General features: G+C 43.2%; 1 protein-coding gene across 1 annotated transcript in view; it reads left to right on the top strand.

The window, feature by feature from the left end:
* The first annotated feature begins 9207 nt into the window (after positions 1-9207).
* Positions 9208-25193, top strand: part of DENND11 (DENN domain containing 11) — a 45465-nt gene continuing 29479 nt past the window's right edge. Inside the window, exon 1 of the mRNA XM_059933202.1 lies at positions 9208-9475. Within this exon, the coding sequence (XP_059789185.1) occupies positions 9208-9475 (268 nt within the window). The remainder of the gene's footprint in view (positions 9476-25193) is intronic.

A 25193-nucleotide genomic window follows, 5' to 3' on the forward strand; every position in this document is an offset into this window, starting at 1 on the left:
GTAAAGAAATTCCTATTAACTGAGATTCTGGGCTTCGGAGTGAGTCTCTTGTTTACAAACCAGCAGGCCATGTGATATAATTCCTTCACTACAGCCTTGGTGCTGATCAGTTTTCCCCTCTCAAGGCTATGGCTAGTCATTCTCACCTCTCCAGGCCAGCTAGAGGCTGGCTCTGCTCTCAGGCAGGATGGGACCAACCTGAAACCCTCTGACTGTATCACGGGCCTGCAGCCAGGGCACAGGGGCTGGTGTATTGGGTGTTACCCAGTAGGGTAGGTTGGTTTTTATCATCACCCCTGCCTTTCCTCTCTGCCTTGCTAGAATTCTCAATTACCTTTACCTATGACTGCACTGTTTGCCTAGGGAGGCAACTATGCCATCATGATGACCAATCACAAGTATATAACTTGTGCCATTCACCATCCATGTATTATCACTCAGCAGATGATTGTGGCTAAGGCTTCAGAATAAGAAAGGTATAATAACAAGTACAAAAAGAATATTCCTGATTTGGAAAATAGAACAATGAGAATTGGGCAGTTGCCGACCTTGATGGCCCAAGGGAATCCCTGGAGGTGCACATCTGGCCTCTGGCCTGCAGCCCCACTATTTCTGGTGTCATGCTTTACCTCTGTCCTTAGCCTCTTCACATTGTGAAAGATTCCGTCTTTACTCCAGTGCATGTTAATACCACAGGCATCCGTCCCAGGCACAAAGCTTAGCATCATAGTTGAGATGAGGTGTCAAAAGGGGAACCCAAATAATCTGTGGCAATAAAAGGAAAAGGAGGGAGGATTTTTCCCTTAATGTGGAACACATGTGGGTTTTCCATAAACTATTTTTGAATGGACTTGGGAAAGTAAAATTAATGTATCTCATTTTGTTTAAAATACTCAGTATTTGACTTTTTTGAAGGTGGAATATTTTTCATATTGTTATAGGGATTTCTGCACAGCAGGAAAGTAATGTTCCCAGGAGTAAGAGGTACAAGGAGGAAGTCAGCTTTGCATCTTAGGGCTGGCTTCCCCAAACCGTGTGCTTGGGGGAAACTCTCCTTCTGCAGATATTGCAGAGTGATGAGAAAGCTCCTAGACTCAGAGCTCCACTCTGACCAAACCTCAGTTCTGAGGCCTTTGAGACACTGATGGGAAGGACAGAAGCAGGAAAATCCAGCTAATTCAAATCGGATTCACAAGAGGTAGAAACTTGTACTCCCTTCGAGGTAGACTGTTCCTTTGCAAAAGTAAAGCTAAGGCCGTGGAAAATGAGATATTTGAGGGTCTGTTGCTCCGAGGAGGGACATGCTAGCCTGATTGTCTCCTCAGTTAGGAGGGAGAAATGTAAAAAATGCTTGAACAAGCCAAAGTGAAGCTCTACCACATTATTTATTGAAGATTGAATTAAGACTGATTCATTCCAGACTCTGAAAAAATACCGATGCTGGATTATGATGTATTTGATGGGACTGCCCCACTGGGAACCATTGGGAGGTCTGGTTTCCCAGATAAGAATTGGACATTTTTACTGCCAGGCTTAATGGGAAGCTGGCAGATTCCAGGACAGGAAGTGAAGACTTGAAGCAGGCTTAAGCTGAAAGCAACTCTCTGGGCTTTGGACTGTTGGGCCTGGAATCTGAAGACCAGAGACACACTTGAGGGAACTCCAAGGTGGTGGAGGAGAGAAGTTGACCTTTATCCCCAGAATGTGCCCTGTAGAGGCAACAGTGCAGCATCAGTGTTCTCAGACAAGGGCCCATGGGCCTCATCAACATATAGAGGAATAATCTCCAGCTCACTGAGGAAGCAGGACGAGTAGGCAGTGATATCTCTCAGGTCCCTCCTACTTCAACCCCATTGTCCTCCTTGTCCTTATTGTGCTCAGTCTCTCATCACAACCGGAAGTGTTTCTCAACCCCGCAGGGGAATGTTTGCAATACCTTAGAAAAAAGCAGAACGTGCTCATCACGTGTATTGTTCAGCTCCCTGGACGGATCCGTCAGCGGCAGTGACGGTGAGCAGGGGCTGGGCCTGGACCCGTCCCATCAAGGGTCTCAGGTGCTCCGGACTCCTAGCAGCTCTCTTCCCATGACAAGGGTGGTCAGCAAAGCCAGGAACCGTGAAGGGGGCCTTCTCTTGATTTCCTTCCCACACCAAGAGGGAGTGCACAGAAGCAGTGGCTGTCAGTTGCAGTCAATCTAGTGATAATTACAACAATCATTAACAATATTCACTAGCGGTACTTATATTTGGCCACCACATTTCTTCTTTTGAAGTCCTTGTACACCTATGTCTAATGAGTAGCGTTCCCAGCAGAACAGAATTCCAAGGCAAGATTGTGGGCCAGGTAAGATAAAGCCTGGAAGTCATCTTAAAGCTTATGAGTCTATCATGAATACTTTGCTTCTTGTTGTTTTGCTTTTTCTTGTGGAAATGTTCAAACACACCAAAAGTAGAGGAAATACAGTATAATGAGTCCTGATGTACCAATAACCTAGCTTCAAAAATTGGGGGCAGTTTTACAGTCTTGTTTCATTTACATCTACAACTTTCTTGGCAGTGTGTGCTGGAGTATTTTAGAGCAGATCACTGATAACATATCCTTTCACCCATGAATACTTTGGTGCCGTTAGTAAAAATCCTTAGATTAATCTATTTATTTGAAATCTACTATATAACTATGTAATGAGTAATCAGATTCTAACGAATTGCTTCTCTTGCCAGAGTTTTCCATTTGCTAGAACTAGAGGATATGCATCAAAATAGCTGTTATAATAGAGATATACTACTTGTCCACTCACAAGACAGTATTCTTCTTAGAACAGGTACAGAGTTCTAACCTCATATCCCAATAATTTAGAGATGGTTGATGTACTGCCCATACTTTAAGGAGCAGATAGTTTAAAATGATATAGATTCATTAGTCTGATCTTTTCTCTATGGGCCACAGTTAGGAGAATTTATGTGGCATTTGACCATTCCCAGGTTCTGTAAAATTAGAGCAGGTAGTAGTTGCCTATGTGACTGAGTCTAAAGCCAGCCCTGCAGCCACAGAGGCGAGATCTCTGTCTCCTCTGTCTCTCTTTCTCTCTCTCACACACACAACATACACAACACTCGCGTGCACGCACACACACACACACACTCACTGCTTTAATGGGAAGAAATTAGTAGGGATGGAAAAGACATTCTCAGAGCTGGACCTACTGTACCTCAATCTTGACTCATTCTCTCTCTCTGCTCTGAGGGGTGGGACTCATGAAGTCCCAAGGAATTGATCAAACATTCTCAGTCATTTCTTCACACTTCTGACCCAATTACAAGATCCCCACACTGAAGTTTTGCCTTCATAAAACTAAGCAGGGCAAGGTTTTAATGATTTTTTTGAAGTGTGATTAGGAATTAAAGCTCTTCCACAGGAGGTGACCAGCAGAAACTCTAAAGACAGAAACTTAAAATATTAGTCTCTCAGAAGAGAGTGTGGGTATGGGGGATTGGAGGAGAAGGAGATTGCTACTCATTATACGTCCTGCATGCAATTTGATTATTTAATCTTTGCCATGTATATATATGCCAAATATATATATATATATATATATATATATATATATATATATATATATATATATATATATATTTAGACCTGTCCAGAATGTGCTTGAATCACTTTGCTCACTCCTCTTCATCTCCTGACCTCTGAACCCTGGAGGTCCCTGAGCTCAGTCCCCCAAACTTTTCTCTGTGTACACTCACTTCCTTGGAACATCATCCAGCCCATAGCTTTAAACCCTATCTGTAAGCTGGTGACTTTTGAATTGATATCTGCATCACATACCTCTCTGTTGAGCTTCAGAATTGCAGCTGCCTAATCAAATCTCCCTCTGGTTGTCTAACAGGCATCTCAGTCTCAACATGTCCGAAAACAAACTCCTGATCTTTCCTACCAAACCTATTCCTCCCGCAATTTTTTCATTTCCCAGTAAATGGAAACATACCAAAAATCTGCGAGTGATCGTTGACTACTCTCTTTCTCTGCAGCTGTGCATCCAATCTATGAGAGATTCTTTCAGTTCTCTCAGCCTCCTCCTACTGGCATCCCCTGCTTTCCCCCTGGCCCCTCTCCACCCAGCAGCCAAAGGGATCCTTCTAAAAGGATTCTGCACTCAGATCCTCCCGGGGCTCCCATTTCACTCAGAATACGGAGCAGCCCCTCTACGAGGCCCCCAGGGCCATAGGATCCACCCAACAACCTGTCTGATTCCTGCTACCCGCTCTCTGCTCTAGTCTCCTCACTGTTCCTCCAGACGCCAAAACCTTTCCCACGTGTCTCACTCACCCCATCGCTTCCTTCAGTTGTCTGCTCACAGGTCATTTATCAGAGAGGTCTTCCGCATCAACCCCATCACCCATTCTCTGGTCCCTCACCCTGTTTCACATTTCTTCTCAGCACTTACCACCATATATATTATATATTCAAAGGTTCATTTAAAAACTTGTCTCCCTCATCCCACCCCCAATAGAATCTAAATTCCATGAGGATAGGGACTTAACTCTTGCTTGATGCTGTTTTTCCATTACCTGGAGTAAGGCTTGGCACACAGTAGGTGCTGTGAATCAAGGCACACACTATGTGTTCTATGTACCCTTATGATGGACACTACTGCAGAATGAATACCTTTTATGAGGTTTCAGATGTTTAATTTCCAACTCCATTGCAAATTTCAGAGGCCTAAAAGTGAGGGATGTGTGGATTTTAAATAACTTAGTAATTTTGAATATATATTCTATTCTATTAATCCCTATACCATTTCTGGCTCAACTGGAACTCAGCCTCTGTAGTATGTGATTTGCTGTGCTTTCAACTTGGATCCTGCCAACAAGTGCCCGAAGCACAGATGATTCAGTGCAGATGGGGCTGACGTCATAGTTGTGTGGCTAATGTATAAAGTAAATGTGTCTCCTCCATTCACATTCTAAATTTCACCGCGTTACACCTCAGCTTGTCCCACAATCTGGACTCCTGTCTGGACCACTGGTATTTGCCCTGGTCCACTAATTATGCAGACTGATCATGGAGGTAGAGCAACCTATTCCTCACATGGATGGAAGACTACCTGGCCTAATAAAATGGCTTAGTTATATAAAGATGTTGACCCTTCTCCAGTAAATATGTACAGATGACCCTTGAACAGTGCAAGGGTTGGGGCTCGACCTTCGGCAGGGTCAAAAATCCGCATGTAACTTACAGTCGGCCCTCTGTATCTGAGCCTCCCCTGCATCGTGGGTCCCCATCTGTGCTTTCAACCAACCACGGATGGTGTAGCACTGTAGTGTCTACTACTGACAACCCACGCGTAAGTGGACTCGTGCCCTTCAAACCTGTGTTGCTTAGGGGTCAACTGTAATTCTCATGCAGTTTCAAATGAACAAAGATCACATTTTTTTGAAACTGGCTAAAATGATTTTCAATTTCACATGGAAAAATCATTGTCAAAGAAATAGCTGAAGGTTTTTTAAAAAGAGTAAACAGAGGAGACTACCTCTCCTAGAAATAGAACTTTAAATTGTAGGTAGAATAGGCAGGTCAGTGGTGAAGAATATATAGCTTAGTAAATATCAGTAATATTTAAAATTTTAGAGTCTCACTTCCTATCACATATCAATATAAACATTGAATAAATGAAGAGATCAAATGTGGAAAATCAATCATAAATAACTAGAAGAAAATAAAAGTGAACGTTGATCAAATTTCTGGGAGGGGAACAACTTTATAAATGTCAAAGCAACGTGAGAAATCACAAAAAGAATTGATAAGCTTGATGACATAAAATTTAGAACTTCTATATTTCATAAAGCAATTAAGCAGCATTGAAACCATACAGTAAATTGGAAGTAATATTAACAAAAATTATGCCAGACAAAAGATTAATATTCTTACTGCACAAATAACTCATGCAAATTGATAACAATTCTTCAGTGTCTTCAGACAGGGCTCTGAAGAGCAACCACAAATCACCAACATATATTTTGAAACCATGATTAGATTCAGTCACAAAACGTTAACTTAAAACAAAATGCCACGGTCATCTGACAACTGGCCAAAAAAAAAAAGATTTTAAATGGCACTATCTAACTGGGACAAGAGGGAAATGAGACTGATGCCCTTGTACACTTGTGAATCAACAATTTGGCAGTACAATCAAAACATGGATACACCTTAATCCAGTATTGCCACCTCTGGCAATCTGTCATGTCAGCAGCCTGAATAGCTGATTGTACTTGCCCTGCCTGTCACCCCTCATTCTAGATTTCATTTTTTGCCTGATAGCTGCCTTCCCTGCTGGGCTATAAGCTTGATGCGAAGGGATGTCTGTTTTCTTCACAGCTGGACTTGGCATAGAATAGGAACCTAGTGTTAGTTCAGAGTGAAATTTAGGCACAACAAAAAAGGGAAGAGCTTGATTGTCTAACAATGAGAATGGTTAAGTAAATAAATTTTCAAACACACATACAAGAGAAAGAATTAAAATGATGCATATAAAAGTTTCTAATAGAATGGCGAATTGTTCACAGTCTGATATTAAGGGGAAAAAAGAATACAAAATTGATATACAGTATGATTTCAACATGTAAACACAGAAAAGAAAAACAACTAAATCTATCATTTAAGATATACCATTATTATACCATTATTTTTACATGCCACTAAGAATGAAAAATGCCCATGATGGGGAGTCTAATATGATACCCCCTACACAACTTTGCCAAGTAAACCTCCCACGCAGAGAGGGGCAGGCAAGGAAGACTGCTTGTCTCAACTTTGTCATTGGGTGCAGAGAAGAAAAAAAATCTCACCTAGGAATTAAAAGGCAGGGCTCGCACTAGCTTGTATTTTGAATTCACAGTACCAGCATGGTCCAAAGAACCTCCAGCGGAGAATTTAACTCAGAGTAGTCTCTGGTTGGTGGTCCTCCAGATGGCTGACAAAAGCAAACACAAATCTCCCCTGTGAGACCCGGACCTCAGTGGAGCCGGCAGCAGTTATAAGTCACCATAGGAATCCTAACAAGTGAGAAATTTTGCATCCTAGAACTGATGAGCTAGGATAAGCAAAATCTTCGCAGGGGCCAATCCAGCGGTGAGATGATAGATCAAAAATACTTGTATATAATGTATTTTATGTACGTTGTATTTTTATTGTAGAGATATTTATATAGTGTAGATATATTTTATATGTTTTACATAATGTAGATATATTATTTGTAAAAGTGAAATAACTTTATTTTAAAATTAGGACATATGGGATTCTAGGGGAACTCATTAAAAAATTTAACATTATCCGAGGGTCTCTGAATGTGACCGACCTTCATTTCTTATTGCCCTTAACACTAGTTTCCCACCAGATCTATTCTAATAGCTAAGTTCAATTAATTCCCTCCCTATCCTCTCATGAAATTCAGTAGACACAGAGATGATGAATCTGATGGTCAGGTACAGGGCCTCTCTCAGTCTGTGAATGTGTGTCAAGCGGAGTGTCATCAGCGTCATTAACATTTTTGAACACCCACTATGTGCAAGATACCAGGTTAAGCCTGGCAGGAGGGGGGCCAGTTGTGCAGAGGTTTAAGTCTCTACTTTCATTCATTTGCTTAGTTGACAAATATTTGTTGAGCACCCGTTACGCAAGGCACTAGGGTCTGAAGATTGACCTGATGGCTGCTGAGCTAGAACACATGCTTAAATGAAGATTGGAAAAGGTGCTAGGTTTAGGGTTTGGACATTTTGGTCTTCTGTTTATACAGAAAATCGACTGGGATGGAGATTATGAGTTTATTTCTTCATATATATATATATACAGCTTGAGGGTATTAAACTAGGGGATTCGGGGCCTGGGGGGGGGGGCGGCTCACACAAAAGATCAGGAAAAGGAAGCCCCTTGGAAAAAAAGGAAAGTCAGACTGAAGCTGATGGCTTTGGAAATGGATTAAGGATCTCTTATGAATTCCCCATTTTATATTTAGAAGTAACATTTTGAATGCCTCACCCCTTGGGGTAAATCTGGTGGTTAAGTAATCAGAGGAGGTGGGATAAAGAAATAGGAATAGCCACTAAAATAATGAGAAAGCATGAGGTGAGGAGAGAGACTTGTTCAGATACCTAATTCCTCCAAAGTTCAGGAAGGCCTGGGGTTTGCCTGCCCTCAGAAGGATGCTAGGTGTTACCCGGAGGGTGTTGATGAAGAGTGACATCTGTGTACCAGACACGCAATGACAAGATGATTTAACCCTCCTTCCCAAGGAGATCATCAATGACTGCCCAAGGCTGCTGCTTCCAGACAAAAATCTATGACACAACAATAAAAGAATCTATGCAGCATTTTACCCTCAAGAATGGAGACTGCTTTCATCTTGGCTATATTTATCAACCTCTCCCCCACCCCCCAAGGGCAAGTAAGTGACCGTCGTCCACCACTCTCTGTAGAGACTAAGTCACTGAAATGGATGGGGAGCCCCAAGCAGGGTCCAGGAAGGCCAGGGCCAGGCACTATTCAGCACATTCAAGGGCACACCGACTGGGTGATATACACACAACTACTCCAGGCCGGACACCAAAGCCCATAGCTTCAGCGGATCAGGCCACGTCCCAAGCGCAAACAACGCGGGCAGCCGGGGCTCCCGCTTCTGCTTCACTCCCAGCACGGCGGGAGCTCTGAACACACATCCAGGGTTATGTAACACCTATCTGTCACGGTCCATATGACCAGGGGACTTTCAAAATCATGGTGGCGTGTAACAATTCACGGTGGTACAGTCATCCCACGGAATCCTAGGTGAGAAGGCACAGGTAGACAGATCCAAGTGGCTGCGCGTCCATGTCACCGCACTTTTCCTATCCCCGGGCGCGCAGATGCATCCGTGAAGTCTCAAACCAGGCACGCAGTTCAGCGAAGACCGTAGGGAGGACGCCTTCTAGGGCAGGATCGGAACGCCGCCGAGCTGGGTGGGAGGGCGGCGGGCGCGGGGCGGGGCGGGGCGGGGCGGCCGGGGCAGGTGCCGGCCTGGGGCGGCGGAGGCGCGGCGTGAGCGCGGAGGCCCGGCCGGCCGGCCGCCCGCCCTCCGGCGAGAGGAGTTCCCGCAGCCCGCCCCTGCGCCCGCCCCTCGCCGCCCGCGGCTCCTCCTCGCCGCCGCGCCTCGCCTCGCCTCACCTCGCCATGGTGGAGCGGGGAGACGAGGCGCCGCTGCTGCGTTGGGCCGAGGGCCCCGCCGTCTCCCCGCCGCTGGCCCCGGACCCGCAGGCTGGAGGCCGGGGCTGGGGCGGCGGCGGGGGCGGCCGGGCGGCCGTGGAGCCGCCGAGGAGGCGGGAGCCCGAGGAGCTGGGTCCCTCCCAGGTGCTGCTGCAGCCCGGGCGCCTGGAGCTGGGCGACGTGGAGGAGGACCAGGTGGTGGCCGTATTCGTGGTCACCTTCGACCCCCGCTCGGGTGAGAGCCGCTCCGAGACCGCGGGCGGGGAGAGGGTCGCCCCCAACTGGGCTTCGGGGGCGGCGGGGGAGGGGCTCGCTGCGCGCGCACCCGCACACGTGCAACCCCCTCCGCGCCGACCGGGCTGCCCCGGGAGAGCCCGGTGCCCCCGGGAGGTCGGGTCGTGGGGCTTTGTTCCCTGCGCCTCTGACCCCCTCTCGGTTGCGTCCCGCTACCTCTCAGCGGATCCCCAGCCCGCGCGCCCGTCCCCACAGTCGTGTTTGCGCTTCTCCGGTGACAGAGGATCTTGTTTGTGGCCACAGGCACGCTGGCTTTTGTTTTCTTTTCGGGCTCGGTTAAAAGGTCTCTCCCGTGAAGAGGAGGAACGCCCCCCAGGTGAATTCCTTTCGAAACGGATCGTCCTCAGCTTCCACGTTCTCTGCTTCCCGCCCTTGCTCCCCATCCCTCCCTGCACAGTAACTTTGTGAGGGGCCAAGTTCACTCCCTCTGACGGTATTATTTTGAGGAATTGATGCCTGGAGCATTAAGGGGTGGCACTGAGGGATTAAGCTGGAGACCGATGAAAAGAGAAGCCTCCTCAGGTAGGCTCTCTTTGGTATGTTTGGAGAATTCAAGTGTTATCTCGCATAATCTTTACCCTGACCATCCAGTAAGGAAGTGTGCATTTTACTGGTGAGAGAATTCATGGGGTTCAAAAGTGAATGAGTAAATACCTCCCTCCGAGAGCCTTAGGTGGTCGGGGCAGGACCCTGCTCTCAGGATTGGAGGGATGAGAGCTGTAGTCTTGGTTCTAGGGTTTAAGAAAGCCCAGGTGTGTCTTTCTATCCTAACTCCACTGAGGTTGCTGGAATGTGGAGTGTCTATTAGGGGAAAAAAAACCAGAACAGTTTCTTTCTGGAGTTCCCTTCCTGGTCTGGCAAGGATGAGGTGTGGAAGCCATTCTGAAAAACTTGATACTGTGCGCTGGAGTGGGAGGAAAAAGGGTGAGGGTCTTGGGATGGCAGAAGATACAATCCAGGCAGGATTATAAACCAGCAAGACCCAGGAAGAAGTAGGAACAGCTGTGGGGAGACTAGGCCTTTCTGACTCCTGTCTATTCCTTGGCCCCATCCCAGTGGGTTTCAAATATTTTTGACTGTGACCCACCATATGAAATTCATTTTACATACCAATCAGTGTGCTCACATATGTACATACGTAACTGAAACAAGTTTCATGAAATAGTATTAACCCCTTTTACATGTAGTGCATACTGGCATTTTCTATTTTTCTTTTTCTTTTTTTTAATGCTCATCACATAGGCTGGTTGACTCATGTATGGTTGGGACCCCCAGACAGAAAAACTGTTCTTTTTTTGAACAGAGTAAACTTTATTGCTAGACAAAAACAGATACTACTTTGTAACTAATAATATTCCTTATGCCCTACCCCATCACCTACATACAGTAAATAGATGTGAGCATGAGATTCATTCTGGAAAGTGTTTAAGAGTAACTAGAAGAAATGGAGAGAAAGCGCTAACAGAGTCTGATTTAGCAGTGGTCGCTCTGGCGGTAGAGCCTAGAGAGGGGAAGAGGAGAAGAAAAAAAAAATACTACACTAACCACAGATGGAGTTAATAACATTGAAAAGCACCACAGAGCTGGAACCCTCCCCCTGCCTTGTCAATCACAGCTGGTGAGCATGATTTTGTGGGTATGTGTATATGGTATTTGTGTGTACGTGTGATGCACACACACGCACAAGTATGTATTTGTAATGGTTTTCAGATTAAGGTTAGTGTGGAAAGGGATTTAACTGACACTTGGACACTTGCTTTGTGCAGGCGTTTTACTATAATGGTTTTTCATCTAATTCTCATCACCATTGTAATTTGATGATCGTTTATAACCAAGGATGATTAAGTAACTTGGAAATATTAACTAGCTAATAAATACTTGACTCCGAGTCTGGTTGTCTTTCTAGAATACAACACTGCCTGAACCTCTGGCCCCTAACTTTTCATCTTACTGGGTGCAGAGAGGGGAGAGGCTGAGAAGGAGTGGGGGAGGGGAGAGAGTGTGTTTTTAACTTTGGTTGATGGTTTTGTTTTGGTTTTTTTTTTGGAAAGCTGCTGTTTCCTGCCCATAACTCTCTTTTGTCATCTTCTCAGTCCCAATTGGCACTTTACTTCCTGTAAAAAATTGTGATAGTACCTATAGCAAGTAAAAATTATATGGTGCAGTATAATTCTAAGAGTAGAAGATGGAATGAATGAATGCTACTGGGGTTCCCAGGGCTGCAAAGGTCGACACTAGGACAAGGGCCTCAGAGAGCCCGTGGAGTGTCCCTTGGGTGAAGGTTGAGGGTTGAGGAAATCACAGTCTGGAGAGGGGAGATTGAGGCCCTCGGATGCCCAGTGAGCGGGAGACATCGCTGGGGCCAGACTTTCGTCTCCCGGTTTTAATAGTTCAGTGTCTTCCTCATTCTGCTGTGGAGGCAGGTGTGCTACGTTATTATTTAATCTTGGTCCACCAAGGCTTTTGCCTTCCTTAGCCCATGATACCCAAAGTGGTAAAGTGAATACTGGCTTCTTTACCCAAATCAGAACATATCACAGAAGTTCTTGCATGCGAGAAACTGGCTAGAGTTTCTGCACCTGCCTGTCTGCTCCCCGTGTCTCTCCCAGCTGTGTCCTCAGTGTCCTTCCCCAGGAGCTCCTCCCTTGTCCCCAAACCTCCCCAGTCGCCTACTGCCCAGGCCATGGGTATTTCGCTCATCTTCCCACCTGGTATAGGGAACTGTTGGCACATGTGCCTGCGAGCGTACAGGAGGGGATGGGGGAGGAGAGAATCCACAGCCGTGGGTCATGTGTCAGGGCGTGCGTGGTCTGGGTGCTGAGAGAGGGTGCGAGGGAGGAGTTGGATCCTGGTCACACACACATTCACACGCTCTTGGGCAGGGATGTGCTCAGTGATTCCCAGACCGGTGTATGGGAATAAGAGTAATTCTCCTATAGTTTTGGATACTAATTTTGGGTTGGGCATCTGTAGAAAGAATCACAGAAGAGGCTGGGGCTATAAAGAATGTTATTTTCATTGGAGTCACGGTTTGAAAATTATGGTTGTTGGATCTACTGATGTTGTGAGGTCTGTAGGGGCTTCAGGGTCAAGTGAGGCAGAGGCGCTCTCTCTCTCTCTCACACACACTCTCCTTCCCCTGTCTCTCTCTCACTCACTCCCTGACACACTCAGTCTTTATCTGGAGCAGGGAGTCCCTGGGATGGTGGTGGTGCCGGCCATGTGGGCTACAAAGCTGCTATTGAAACCAGGCCCAGATGCCGACTATGGGAGCCAAGTGGGAGAGGTTGGCAGCCAGAATATTGCTTTTTCATTGTGTCCAACCCATTATTTAGAGCTTTGGGTTTTAATTTTGATTCTCTTCTTCGGGTCTCTAGTAAAATTTTTGTTCTTTGGTCTGCTTAATTAAGGGAAAAGTTACTGTCACACTTGGAAATCAGCCTGCTCCCCCATCCCCTCTATGAAGGTGACATAGCTGTCTCGCCATGTGACTGAAGGCTTGTGTGTGGGCCTGAGGTAGGTAGAGCTCTGGCTCTACAATGTATGACACCTGTGAATCAGCCTCACTGGACTGTTTCTTTATAAGAGATTCACTTTCAACAGCTGCATTTTCCCCAGAGTTATTTTGTGAGTGTCTGGGGGAAATTCCTATGCTGTGCGTGTCTGTGTTGGGTTGGCTGAGTGGAGGAAAACCTGCTGAGGTTTGTAAGATGTCTCTTTTTCCTTTGTTCTTCCTGATTAGGGATGAATTACCTGTTCCTCCCTCAACCCCTCTAGCCAGTGCCTAAATTACATCTAAGCCCCTATTTAATTTAGTGCATCGAAGTGCTCCTGTGTTCATGTCAAATGAGCGTAGTATTTAAAATCACTCACATACACTAATTTTAACCCCCATACATTCTCCGTATAGTCAGCAGAATTCAAGCATTTTCTTTTAAACAATGGCGACGTGGAGGCAGCAAGACAGGGCCAGGTGTAGCATCTGAGGCATAACTTGGAGGGCTGCCCAGGTCATCTGACTCATGCAAATAATAAATGGCTCCAGCCTCTGGTGGGAACGTGACAAAGCAGAATGAGAATGGAAAATTTGGAGCGCCATTTTGAGTCTCAAAGAGCAGTCCTACGAATGGCCAGCTTAGGCCAAGAGAAGGCCCGTTCTGATAGCCTAGGCAAGAAAGCCTCTTCGAATGATTAACGCTGCCGCATCCTTTCTCTGTAGTTTCTATCAGATGTCAGTGGAATACAGCTGTGGTGAATTTCATTAATTCCCACATTGGCAAACTCTTTCCCAGGCTGTTGGTGATTCACCTGCTTGCGGTTTTCAGGGAGAAGGTCAGTTGGTGACCATCTGCAGGGACTTCTGTTTCTCCTCTTGAAAGTGGATGGAAACTAGAGTAGGAGTGGGAATCATAACAACCACCACTTACTGAGTGCCCACCGTGGACCAGGAACTAGCTAATCCTTTCAACAATCTTCTCTGTAATGACGAGAAAATCAGGGGCACAGGGCAGTTAAGTCATATTAAGTCACAGAGCAGAGAGGGGCAGAATTCCTGTGCTTCTTCCCACATCACACCACACCACTGCCTGGCGCAAAATGATATGGGGCCCCTGAAATGGAAAGTTTCTTCCATGTAAAATTAATGCATTGGAATTCAGCCATGGATTGGCATATGGCTGACTTGAAATCACCGGGATTAATTTCTTCCTGCCTCAGGTTTCTTTATACTGACTCGTTCTTCCTTTGCTTTGGATATGCTCTCATCCTAGGTGGTGGTAAGACAATTCAAAACTATTTAAGACCCAGAGTTGAGTGATACGGGCTGTCGACTTTTCTGGCGTTAGAGTCTGAACCATATAAGCTTCTGAGGTTTCTTCCATCTCTGGGATTTGGGGGCCTCCTGCAGTAGTGGAGACCACAAGTACACCTGGATTCTTGCCTTGATTCAGGGCTTGTGTGTATGCCGATGGGCAGAGCTGATGGAAAGAGTAAAAATCAACACACGTGTTGGAGAGGGGAGAACTGGTACAGAGCTCCACTCTTGAGGTCAGAGGAGCCGTAACAGGACCTTGAGCTGAGGTAGCCACTGCTTATGAAATCCAGGCCTCAGGAGGAAATTCTTGATTGGGAACCGCCCAACACGGAGGGAGAAAAGGAGGAAGGAAGGCCACGTATTTCCCATTAGACAGAGATTATTTTGGTTCAAGATCATTGCTTTCTCCATTTTAAATATTCTGAGATCAGCTTTCTTAACAGGCAGCAGCAGTAGCAGCTAATATCTATTCCCCCTGGAGAAATGGTGGTTGGTGAAATCCAAATATGCTTGGGGGTGTGGTCATTTCACATTTCCACAGAAATAGAAGGCAGAGGCAGCCCTGCATGTAGATAGGACAGAGTACATCTCACCTAGCGTAGGAGCTTGTGAAACATCAGCTCTGGGAGGCCCTGGCACACAGGGCCACGAGGTTCAAGCCGTCTCTGCATCTACAGCCAGGCTCAGCATTGCCCTGTGGCTTCCCTGGGTACCTGAGCCGCCAACTCAGTAATCTCTTAGTCCAAGTTCCTTTGCCTGAGCCCAGAATCTGGCACTGGGCTGCCAAGTTATGTTCCATCAATATTTATTGAATGACTGGCTGAATGCACACAAAGCAGATTGCCACGTTTGTTCCTCGTGCGGTCATGTCCATCCCTCCTAGAGGCTAGGCAGGGCCCAAGGCAAGGGGGGGGACATGGAGATGGAAGGAGAGCAAGTCAGGAAATAAGGCACTTGTCAGTGTTGACTCCTCTCTTTGATTGCCTACCCCTGGGATGAGCCCTTCTGTTCAATCCTGCCAGGCCCCAGCTCCCTGGCTGCGTTCCTAAAGTGTGGTGAGGAAATTTGTAAAACCAAATGGCTCTGAGTGTGAAGGCTGAGCCTGAGGTAGGCAGCATTCTGTGTGAGGTTTTTCTGGCCCTAAATGGCTCACGACAAGGATTGTTATTTCTGCCAAATCACTTTCCTTTAAGCCTCTTACAAGTTCCATATATAAACGGGTTTCTAATTTTTGAGACTAGTGTACTATTTCTGTTAAAGGATGACCTTTAACCATCATGCTGTTTCATCCCCTTAAATATAACACATTGTCTCAATTATTTTTTGCCTTTGCAAAGTCCTTTATGCTTAGCTTATGGTTTTTTGCATCTCTGTTATTTCAGTTATGTTTCTTAATTCATATGTTGAAATTTTTAAATTTTATTGTTTTTTTATATTGGGGTATAGTTGATTTACAGTGTTGTTAGTTTCAGGTGTACAGCAGTGATTCTGTTATACATATATCCATTCTTTTTCAGATTCTTTTCCCATATAGCTTATTACAGAATATTGAGTAGAGTTCCCTGTGCTGTACAGTAGGTCCTTGTTGATTGTCTATTTTATATATAGTAGTAATCCCAAACTCCTGATTTATCCCTCCCCCCTACCTTCCCCCTCTGGTACCATAAATTTGTTTTCAAAGCTTGTGAATCTGTTTCTGTTTTGTAGATAAGTTCATTTGTGTCATATTTTAGATTCTACATATAAGTGATATCATATGGTATGTGTCTTTCCCTTTTTGACTTAATTCACTTAGTATGATAATCTCTAGGTCCATCCATGTTGCTGCAAATGGCATTTCATTCTTTTTTATGACTGAGTAATATTCCACTGCATATATTGATATGTACCACACCTTCTTTATCCATTCATCTGTCAATGGACATTTAGGTTGCTTCCACGTCTTGGCTATTGTAAATAGTGCTGCAGTGAACATTGAGGTACATGCATCTTTTTGAATTATGGTTTCCTCCAGATATATGCCCAGGATTGGGATTACTGGATCATATGGTAGTTTTTTAAGGAACCTCTAGACAGTTCTCCATAGTGGTTGTACCAATTTACCTTCCCACCAACAGTTTAGGAGGGTTGCCTTTTCTCCACACCCTCTCCAGCACTTATTGTTTGTAGACTTTTTGATGTTGGCCATTCTGACCGGTGTGAGGTGAAACCTCATTGCAGATTTGATTTACATTTCTCTAATGATTAGCGATGTTGAGTATCTTTTCATGTGCGTTTTGCCATCTGTATGTCTTCTTTGGAGAAATGCCTATTAAGATCTGCCCACTTTTTGATTGGGCTGTTTGCTTTTTTGATATTGAACTGCATGAGCTGTTTGTACATTTTGGAGATTAATCCCTTGTCAGTCACTTTGTTTGCAAATATTTTTTCCCATTCTGTGGGTTGTCTTTTCATTTGGTTTATGGTTTCCTTTGCTGTGAAAAAGCTTTTAAGTTTCATTAGGTCCCATTTGTTTATTTTTGTTTTTATTTTCATTAGGAGGTGGATCCAAAAAAGATATTGCTGCAGTTTATGTCAAAGAGTATTCTGCCTATGTTTTCCTCTAGTATCTGGTCTTACATTTAGGTATTTAATTCATTTTGAGTTTATTTTTGTGTATGATGTTAGAGAATGTTCCAATTTCATTCTTTTACATATAGCTGTCCAGTTTTCCCAGCACCACTTATTGAAGAGACTGTCTTTTCTCCACTGTATATTCTTGCCTTCTTTGTCCTAAATTAATTGACCATAGGTGCATGGGTTTATTTCTGGGCTTTCTATCCTGTTCCATTGATCTGTATTTCTGTTTTGTGCCAGTACCATACTGTTTTGATTGGTGTAGCTTTGTAGTATAGTTTGAAGTTAGGGTGCCTGATTCCTTCAGCTCTGTTTTTCTTTCTCAAGGTTGCTTTGGCTATTTGGGGTCTTATATATTTCCATACAAATTGAAAATTTTTTTGTTCTAGTTCTGTGAAAAATGCCATTGGTAATTTGATCGGGATTGCATTGAATCTGTAGATTGCCTTGGTTAGTATAGGCATTTTGACAATATTGGGTCTTCCAATCCAAGAACATGGTATATTTTGCATCTCTTTGTGTCATCTTTGATTTTTTTCATCAGCATCTCATAGTTTTCAGAGTACAGGTCCTTTGCCTCCTTAGATAGGTTTATTCCTAGGTATTTTATTTTTTTGATGCGATGGTAAGTGGGATTGTTTCTTTAATTTCTCTTTCTGATTTTTCATTGTTAGTGTATAGAAATGCAAGAGATTTCTGTGTATTAATTTTGTATCCTGCAACCTTACCAAATTCATTGATGAGCTCTAGTAGTTTTCTGGTAGCATCTTTAGGATTTTCTATGTATAGTATCATATCATCTGCAAACAGTGGCAGTTTTACTTCTTTTCCAGTTTGGATTCCTTTTATTTCTTCTTCTTCTCTGTTTGCCATGGCTAGGATTTCCAAAACTATGTTGAATAAAAGTGGTGAGAGTGGACATCCTTATCTTGTTCCTGATCTTAGAGGAAATGCTTTCAGCTTTTCACTGTTGAGTATGATGTTAGCTGTGGGTTCGTCATATATGGCCTTTATTATGTTGAGGTAGGTTCCCTCTGTGCCTACTTTCTGCAGAGTTTTTATCATAAATGGGTGTTGAATTTTGTCAAAAGCTTTTCCTGCATCTATTGAGATGATCATATAGTTTTTATTCTTCAATTTGTTAACAGGGTGTATCCACTGATTGATTTGCAGATACTGAAAAATCCTTGCACCCCTGGGAATAATCCCACTTGATCATGGTGTATGATCCTTTTAATGTATTGTTGGATTCGGTTTGCTAGTATTTTGTTGAGGATTTTTGCGTCTATGTTCATCAGTGATGTTGGCCTGTAATTTTCTTTTTTTGTGATATCGTTATCTTCTTCTGGTACCAGGGTGATGGTGGCCCCATAGAATGAGTTTAGGAGTGTCCTTCCTCTGCAGTTTTTTGCAAGAGTTTCAGAAGGATAGGTGTTAACTCTTCTCTAAATGTTTGATAGAAGAATTCACCTGTGAAGCCATCTGGTCTTGGACTTTTGTTTGTTGGAATTTTTTTGATCACAGTTTCAATTTCAGTACTTGGTGATTGGTCTGTTCATATTTTCTATTTCTTCTTGGTTTGGTCTTGGAAGACTGTACCTTTCTAAGAATTTGTCCATTTCTTCTAGATTGTCCATTTTATTGGCATATAGTTGCTTGTAGTAGTCTCTTATGACTCTGTTTCTGTGGTGTCAGTTGTAACTTCTTTTTCATTTCTAATTTTATTGATTTGAGCCCCTTCCCTTTTTTTCTTGATGAATCTGGCTAAAGGTTTATCAATTTTGTTTACTTTTCAAAGAACCAGCTCTTAGGTTCATTGATCTTTTCTATTGTTTTCTTTGTCTCTTTCATTTATTTCTGCTCTGATCTTTATGATTTCTTTCCTTCTACTAACTTTGGGTTTTGCTTGTTCTTCTTTCTCTAGTTGCTTTAGGTGCAAGTTTAGGTTGTTTATTTGAAATTTTTCTTGTTTCCTGAGGTAAGATTGCATTGCTGTAAACTTCCCTCTTAGGACTGCTTTTGCTGCCTCCCATAGGTTTTCAATCTTTATGCTTTCGTTTTCATTCGTTTCTAGGTATTTTTTAATTTCCTCTTTGATTTCTTCATTGATCCATTGGTTTGTTGTAGCACATTGTTCAGCCTCCACGTGTTTGTGTTTTTGCAATTTTTTTTGTAGTTGATTTCTAATCTTATAGCATTGTGGTTGGAAAAGATGCTTGGTATGATTTCAGTTTTCTTTAATTTACTGAGGTTTGCTTTGTGGCCCAGCATCTGATCTGTCCTGGAGAATGTTTCGTGTGCACTTGAGAAGAATGTGTATTCTGCTGCTTTTGGATGGAATGTCCTATACATATAAATTAAGTCCATCTGGTCTAATGTGTCATTTAAGGCCTGTGTTTCCTTATTGATTTTCTGTCTGGGTGATCTGTCCATTGATGTAAGTGGAGTGTTAAAGTCCCCCACTATTATTGTTTTACTGTCAGTTTCTCCTTGTATGGCTGTTAGCATTCGCCTTAATTTATAAGGAGCTCCTATGTTGGGTGCATATATATTTATGATTGTTATATCTTCTTGGATTGATCCCTTGATCATTATGTAGGGTCCTTCTTTGTTTCTTGTAACAATCTTTATTTTAAAGTCTACTTTGTCTGATAAAAGTATTGCTACTCCAGCTTTCTTTTGATTTCCATTTGCATGGAATACCTTTTTCCATCCCCTCACTTTCAGTCTGTATGTGTCCCTAGATCTGAAGTGGGTCTCTTTTAGACAGCATATATACAGGTCTTGTTTTTGTATCCACTCAGCCAATCAGTGTCTTTTGGTTGGAGCATTTAATCTATTTACATTTAAGATAATTATCAATATGTATGTTCTTATTGCTATTTTGTTAATTGTTTATTTGGCTGTGTTGGGTCTTAGTTGCGGCATGTGGGATCTTCGTTGTGGCATGTGGGATCTTCGTTGCAGCACGCGGGCTTCTCTCTAGTTGTGTGTGGGCTCAGTAGTTGCAGCGCGCAGGCTCTCTAGTTGTGGCATGCAGGGTCCAGAGTGTGTGGGTCAGTAGTTGTGGCGTGTGGGCTCCAGAGTGCATGGGCTCAGTAGTTACAACACATGGGCTCTCTAGTTGTGGCGCACAGGCTCTAGAGCACATGGGCTTAGTTGCCTCGTGGCATGTGGGATCTTAGTTCCCCGACCAGGGATTGAACCCACATCCCCTGCATTGGAAGGTGGATTCTTAACCACTGGACCACCAGGGAAGTCCTGCCATTTTGTTAATTGTTTAGGATTTGTTTTTGTAGGTCTTTTTTTTTGCTCTTCCTCTTTTGATATCTTCCCTTGTGATTTGATGACTATCATTAGAGTTGTGTTTGGATTGATTTTTCTTTTTTGTGTGTGTATATATTGTAGATTTTTGGTTTGTGGTTACCATGAGGTTTTGATATAGCAGTCTATATATATATATATATATATGTCCAAGATTGTTTTAAGTCTCTGGTCTCTTAATTTCAAATGCATTTCCAATATCCTGCATTTGTACTCACCTCTTTGCACAATTGCTGGTTTTGATACCATATTTGTGTGTGGATAATTTCTTAACCTTTACTGTATGTTTGCCTTTACCCATGAGCTTTCCCATTTGTAATTTTCTTATTTCTAGTTGTGGCCTTTTCTTTGCTGCCTAGAGAAGTTCATTGAGCATTTTTTGTAAAGCTGGTTTGGTGGTGCTGAATTCTCTAAGCTTCTGCTTGTCTGTAAAGTTTTTGATTTCTGTGTCGAATCTGAACAAGAGCCTTGCTGGGTAGAGTATACTTCGTTGTAGGTTTTTCCTTTTCACACTTTAAATATATCAGGCCACTCCTTTACGGCCTGCAGTTTCTGCTGAAAAATCAGCTGATAATCGTATGGGGGTTCCCTTTCTCTTTGTCTTTAATTTTTGTCAATTTGATTAATATGTGTCTTGGCATGTTCCTCCTTGGGCTTATCCTGTATGGGACTCTCTGCACTTCCTGGACTTGAGTGTTTCCTTTCCTATGTTAGGGAAGTTTTCAGCTATTATCTCTTCAAATATTTTCTCAGACCCTTTCTTTCTCTCTTCTTCTGGGACCCCTATAATGCAAATGTTGGTGTGATGAACGTCGTCCTAGAGGTCTCTTAGATTGTCCGCATTTCTTTTCATTCTTTTTTCTTTATTCTGTTCCGTGGCAGTGATTTCCACCATTCTTTCTTCCAGCTCACTTATTCATTCTTCTGCCTCATTTATTTTGCTATTGATTCTGTCTAGTGTATTTCTCATTTCAGTTATTGTATTGTTCATCTCTGTTTGTTTGTTCTTTAAATCTTCTAGCTCTTTGTTAAACATTTCTTGTATCTTGTTGGTCTGTGCCTCCATTCTTTTTCCAAGATCTTGGATCATCTTTACTATCATTACTCTGAATTCTTTTTCAGGCAGATTGCCTATCTCCACTTCACTTAGTTGTTCTTCTGAGGTTGTATCTTGTTCCTTCATCTGGAACATATTCCTCTGCCATCTCATTTTGTCTAACTTTCTGTGTTTCTGGTCTCCGTTTCTCAGGCTGCAGGTTTGTAGTTCCTCTTGCTTCTGGTGTCTACTCCCATTAGGTGAGGTTGGTTCAGGGGCTTGTGCAGGCTTCCAGGTGGGAGGCACTGGTGCCTGCCCACTGGTGGATGGAGCTGGGTCTTGTCTCTCTGGTGGGCAGGGCCATGTCAAGGGGTGTGTTTAGAAGTGGCTGTGCACTCAGGATGACTTCAGGCAACCTGTCTGCTGTTGGGTGGGGCCAGGTCTTGGTACCAAAATGGCGACTTCTGGGAGAGCTCATGCCAATGAATATTCCCTGGGGCCTCTTCCACCAGTGTCCTTGCTCCCACAGTGAGCCACAGCTGACCCCTGCATCCCCAGGAGATCCTCCACGACCCGCAGGTAGGTCTTGCCCAGGCTCCTGTGGAGTCACTGCTTTGCCCTGGGTCCCAGTGCACATGAAACCTTGTGTGCACACTCCAAGAGTGGAGTCTCTGTTTCCCCTAGTCCTCTGTAGCTCCTGCACTCAAGCCCTGCTGGCCTTCAAAGCCAAATGCTCTGGGAGCTCCTCCTCCCAATGCCAGACCCCCAGGCTGGGGAGCCTGACATGGGGCTCAGAAGTCTCACTTCTGTGGGAGAACCTCTGCGATACAATTATTTTCCAATTTGTGGGTCACCCACCTGGCGGGTATGGGTTTTGATTATATCATGAAAACACCCGTCCTACTGTCTCGTTGTGGCTTCTTCTTTGTCTTTGGATGTAGAATACTTTTTTGGTAGTTTCCAGTCTTCTTTGTTGATGGTTGTTCAGCAGTTAGTTTTGATCTTGGTGTTTTCATGAGAGGAAGTAAGCTCAAGTCCTTTTATTCTGCCATCTTGTCTCCCTCTCATATGTTGAAATTTTTTAAACCTCAGAAAAGTTGAAAGAATAGTACAGTGAAAATCTATATATCCCTGACTTAGATATATGTGTCACCCCCCATTTGTTGACATTTTGCCATATTTGCTTTATCTAAAGTCAGTTCCACAGTAATGTGAAATACGCATTCCTAAAAACCACTGTGCTAAGCAAATCATGCAGTAAAAATCACAGGGCTTATGGGGAAGATGGGGTGAGGGGCACAACACTCAAAAACTTTGTCAGTGACACATTAAAGAAAGATAGGAACATAATAAAAGTGGTAGGATGGTTGTACGTATGTTAAATAATTAAGAAATACATCAATACTCAAAATACGGCACTCTACCTTAAAAAAGACCTGCTTTGCATATGAAGGTGGGTGTTGGAAGGGTTGAGCTTGTGAATTATAATGAAGCAGAGGAAGAGGGCTTTGTGAAATTGGATGGAAAGTTGTAACACTAGAGGAGATAAGTGTGGCTCAGAACACACATGGTGAACCAAGGTAGCAGGCAGATGTTTGAGTGTTGTGTGGAGATGCGTTTTGTGTAGAGCTACAGCTGGGTGCAGTTTTCTGTGTTCACATTGTGAACCTTGAGATCAAAATCACATATCAGCAAACATGAAATTCCCTATGATTGAATTGTTAACATATCGACTGCTTTGGAACAAATACGGCCAGCATTATAGCAGAGCTGAGCATATATAAATATACTTTTTTTTTCTGAACTATTTGAAAGTAACTTTCAGACATCATGACATTGCATTTCTAAATACTTAAGTTTAAATCTCCTAAGAATAAGGCCATTTTCCTACATAACCACAATATCATTACTACCCCTAGGATAATTAACCTAGGTTAATTAATTTATTACCTTTCTTAATTAATACATTTTATTTTATTTTTAACAATTTTAGGTTTACAGGAAAACTGAGCAGAAAGTACAGAGTTTCCATATACCCTCTTCCCCTACCTGCCCGCCCGGCCCCCCTGTTACCTCTATTATTGACATCTTGCATTAGCGTGGTATATTTATTGTAATTGATGAACCAATATTTATACATTATTGTTGTCTGAAGTTCATAGTTTACATAAGGGTTCACTCTTCGTGTTGTACATTCTCTGGGTTTTGAAAAATGCACAATGTTAGGTATCCACCATAACAGTATCATACAGAATAGTTTTACTGCCCTAAAAATCCTCTGTGCTCTGCTTATTCATCTCTGCTTACCCCCTGATCTTTTTTACTATCTATAGTTTTTCCTTTCCAAAATGTCACATAGTTGGGATTTTGCAGAATATAGCTTTTTTAGACTGGCTTCTTTCACTTAGCAATATGCATTTAAGTTTCCTCCATGTCTTTTCGTGGCTTGGTGGCTCATTTCTTTTTATTGCTGAAGAGTATTTTGTTATATGGATAGCCCACAGTTTTGTTTATCCATTCACCTTTTTGAAGGACATCTTGGTTGCTTCCAATTTTTGGCAATTATATTAACAAAGCTGCTATAAACATTAACGTGCAGGCTTTTGTGTGGACCTAAGTTTTCAACTCATTGGATAAATATACAAAGGAGCATGATTGCTGGATCATGTGGTAAGAATATGTTTAGTTTTGTGAGCAACTGCCAAACTGTCTTCCAAAGTGGCTGTACCATTTTGCACTCCCACCAGCAGTGGATGAGCTTTCCTGTTGCTCCACATCCTCGTCAGCATTTGGTGTTTTCAGCGTTTTGGATTTTGACCATTCTAATAGGTGTATAGTAGGATCTCGTTGTTTTAATTGGCAATTCCTTGATGATATGTGATATTGAGCATGTTTTCTTATGCACGTTTACCATCTGTATGTCTTCTTTGGTGAGATATCTGTTCAGATCTTTTGTCCATTTTTTTAAAAATTAATTAATTAATTTATTTATGGCTGTGCTGGGTCCTCGCTTCTGTGCGAGGGCCCTCTCCAGTCGCGGCAAGCGGGGGCCACCCTTCACCGCGGCGCGCGGGCCTCTCACCACTGCGGCCCCCCGTTGCGGAGCACAGGCTCCAGATGCGCAGGCCCAGCAATTGTGGCTCACGGGCCCAGTCGCTCCGCGGCATGCGGGATCCTCCCAGACCAGGGCTCGAACCCGTGTCCCCCACATTGGCAGGCAGACTCTCAACCACTGCGCCACCAGGGAAGCCCTGTCCATTTTTTAAATTGAGTTGTTTTCTTAATGTTGAGTTTTAAGAGTTCTTATTTTGGATATAAGCCTTTATCGGATATGTTTTTGCAAATATTTTGCCCCATCATTAGCTTGTCTTTTTATTCTCTTAATGGTGTCTTTCACAGATCAGAAGTTTTTAATTTTAATGAAGTATAACTTACCAGTTTTTTCTTCATGGATGATTCTTTTGGTGTTGTATCTAAAAACTCATTGCTAAACTCAAAGTCCACCTAGATTTTCTCCTATGTTATCTCCTAGAAGTTTTACAATTTTGCATTTTACATTTAGGTATACTATTCATATTGAGTTAATTTTTGTGCAAAGTGTGAGGTCTGTGTCTAGATTCATTTTTTTCCTTATGGATATCCAGTTGTTCTAACACCACTTGTTGAAAAGACTATCTTTTTTCCCATTGTATTACCTTAGCTCCTTTGGCAAAGATCAGTTGACTGCATTTGCGTGGGTCTGTTTCTGGGCTCTCTAGTCTGTTCCATTGATCTATTTGTCTAATCTTGTGCCAGTACCATACTGTCTTGATTACTATAGCTTTATAGTGAGTCTTAGAATCAGGCAGTGTTAGTTCTCTTCGGGATTGT

The sequence above is a fragment of the Balaenoptera ricei genome, chromosome 9 (genome assembly GCF_028023285.1).
Source record: "Balaenoptera ricei isolate mBalRic1 chromosome 9, mBalRic1.hap2, whole genome shotgun sequence".
Classification (NCBI taxonomy): Eukaryota; Metazoa; Chordata; class Mammalia; order Artiodactyla; family Balaenopteridae; genus Balaenoptera; species Balaenoptera ricei.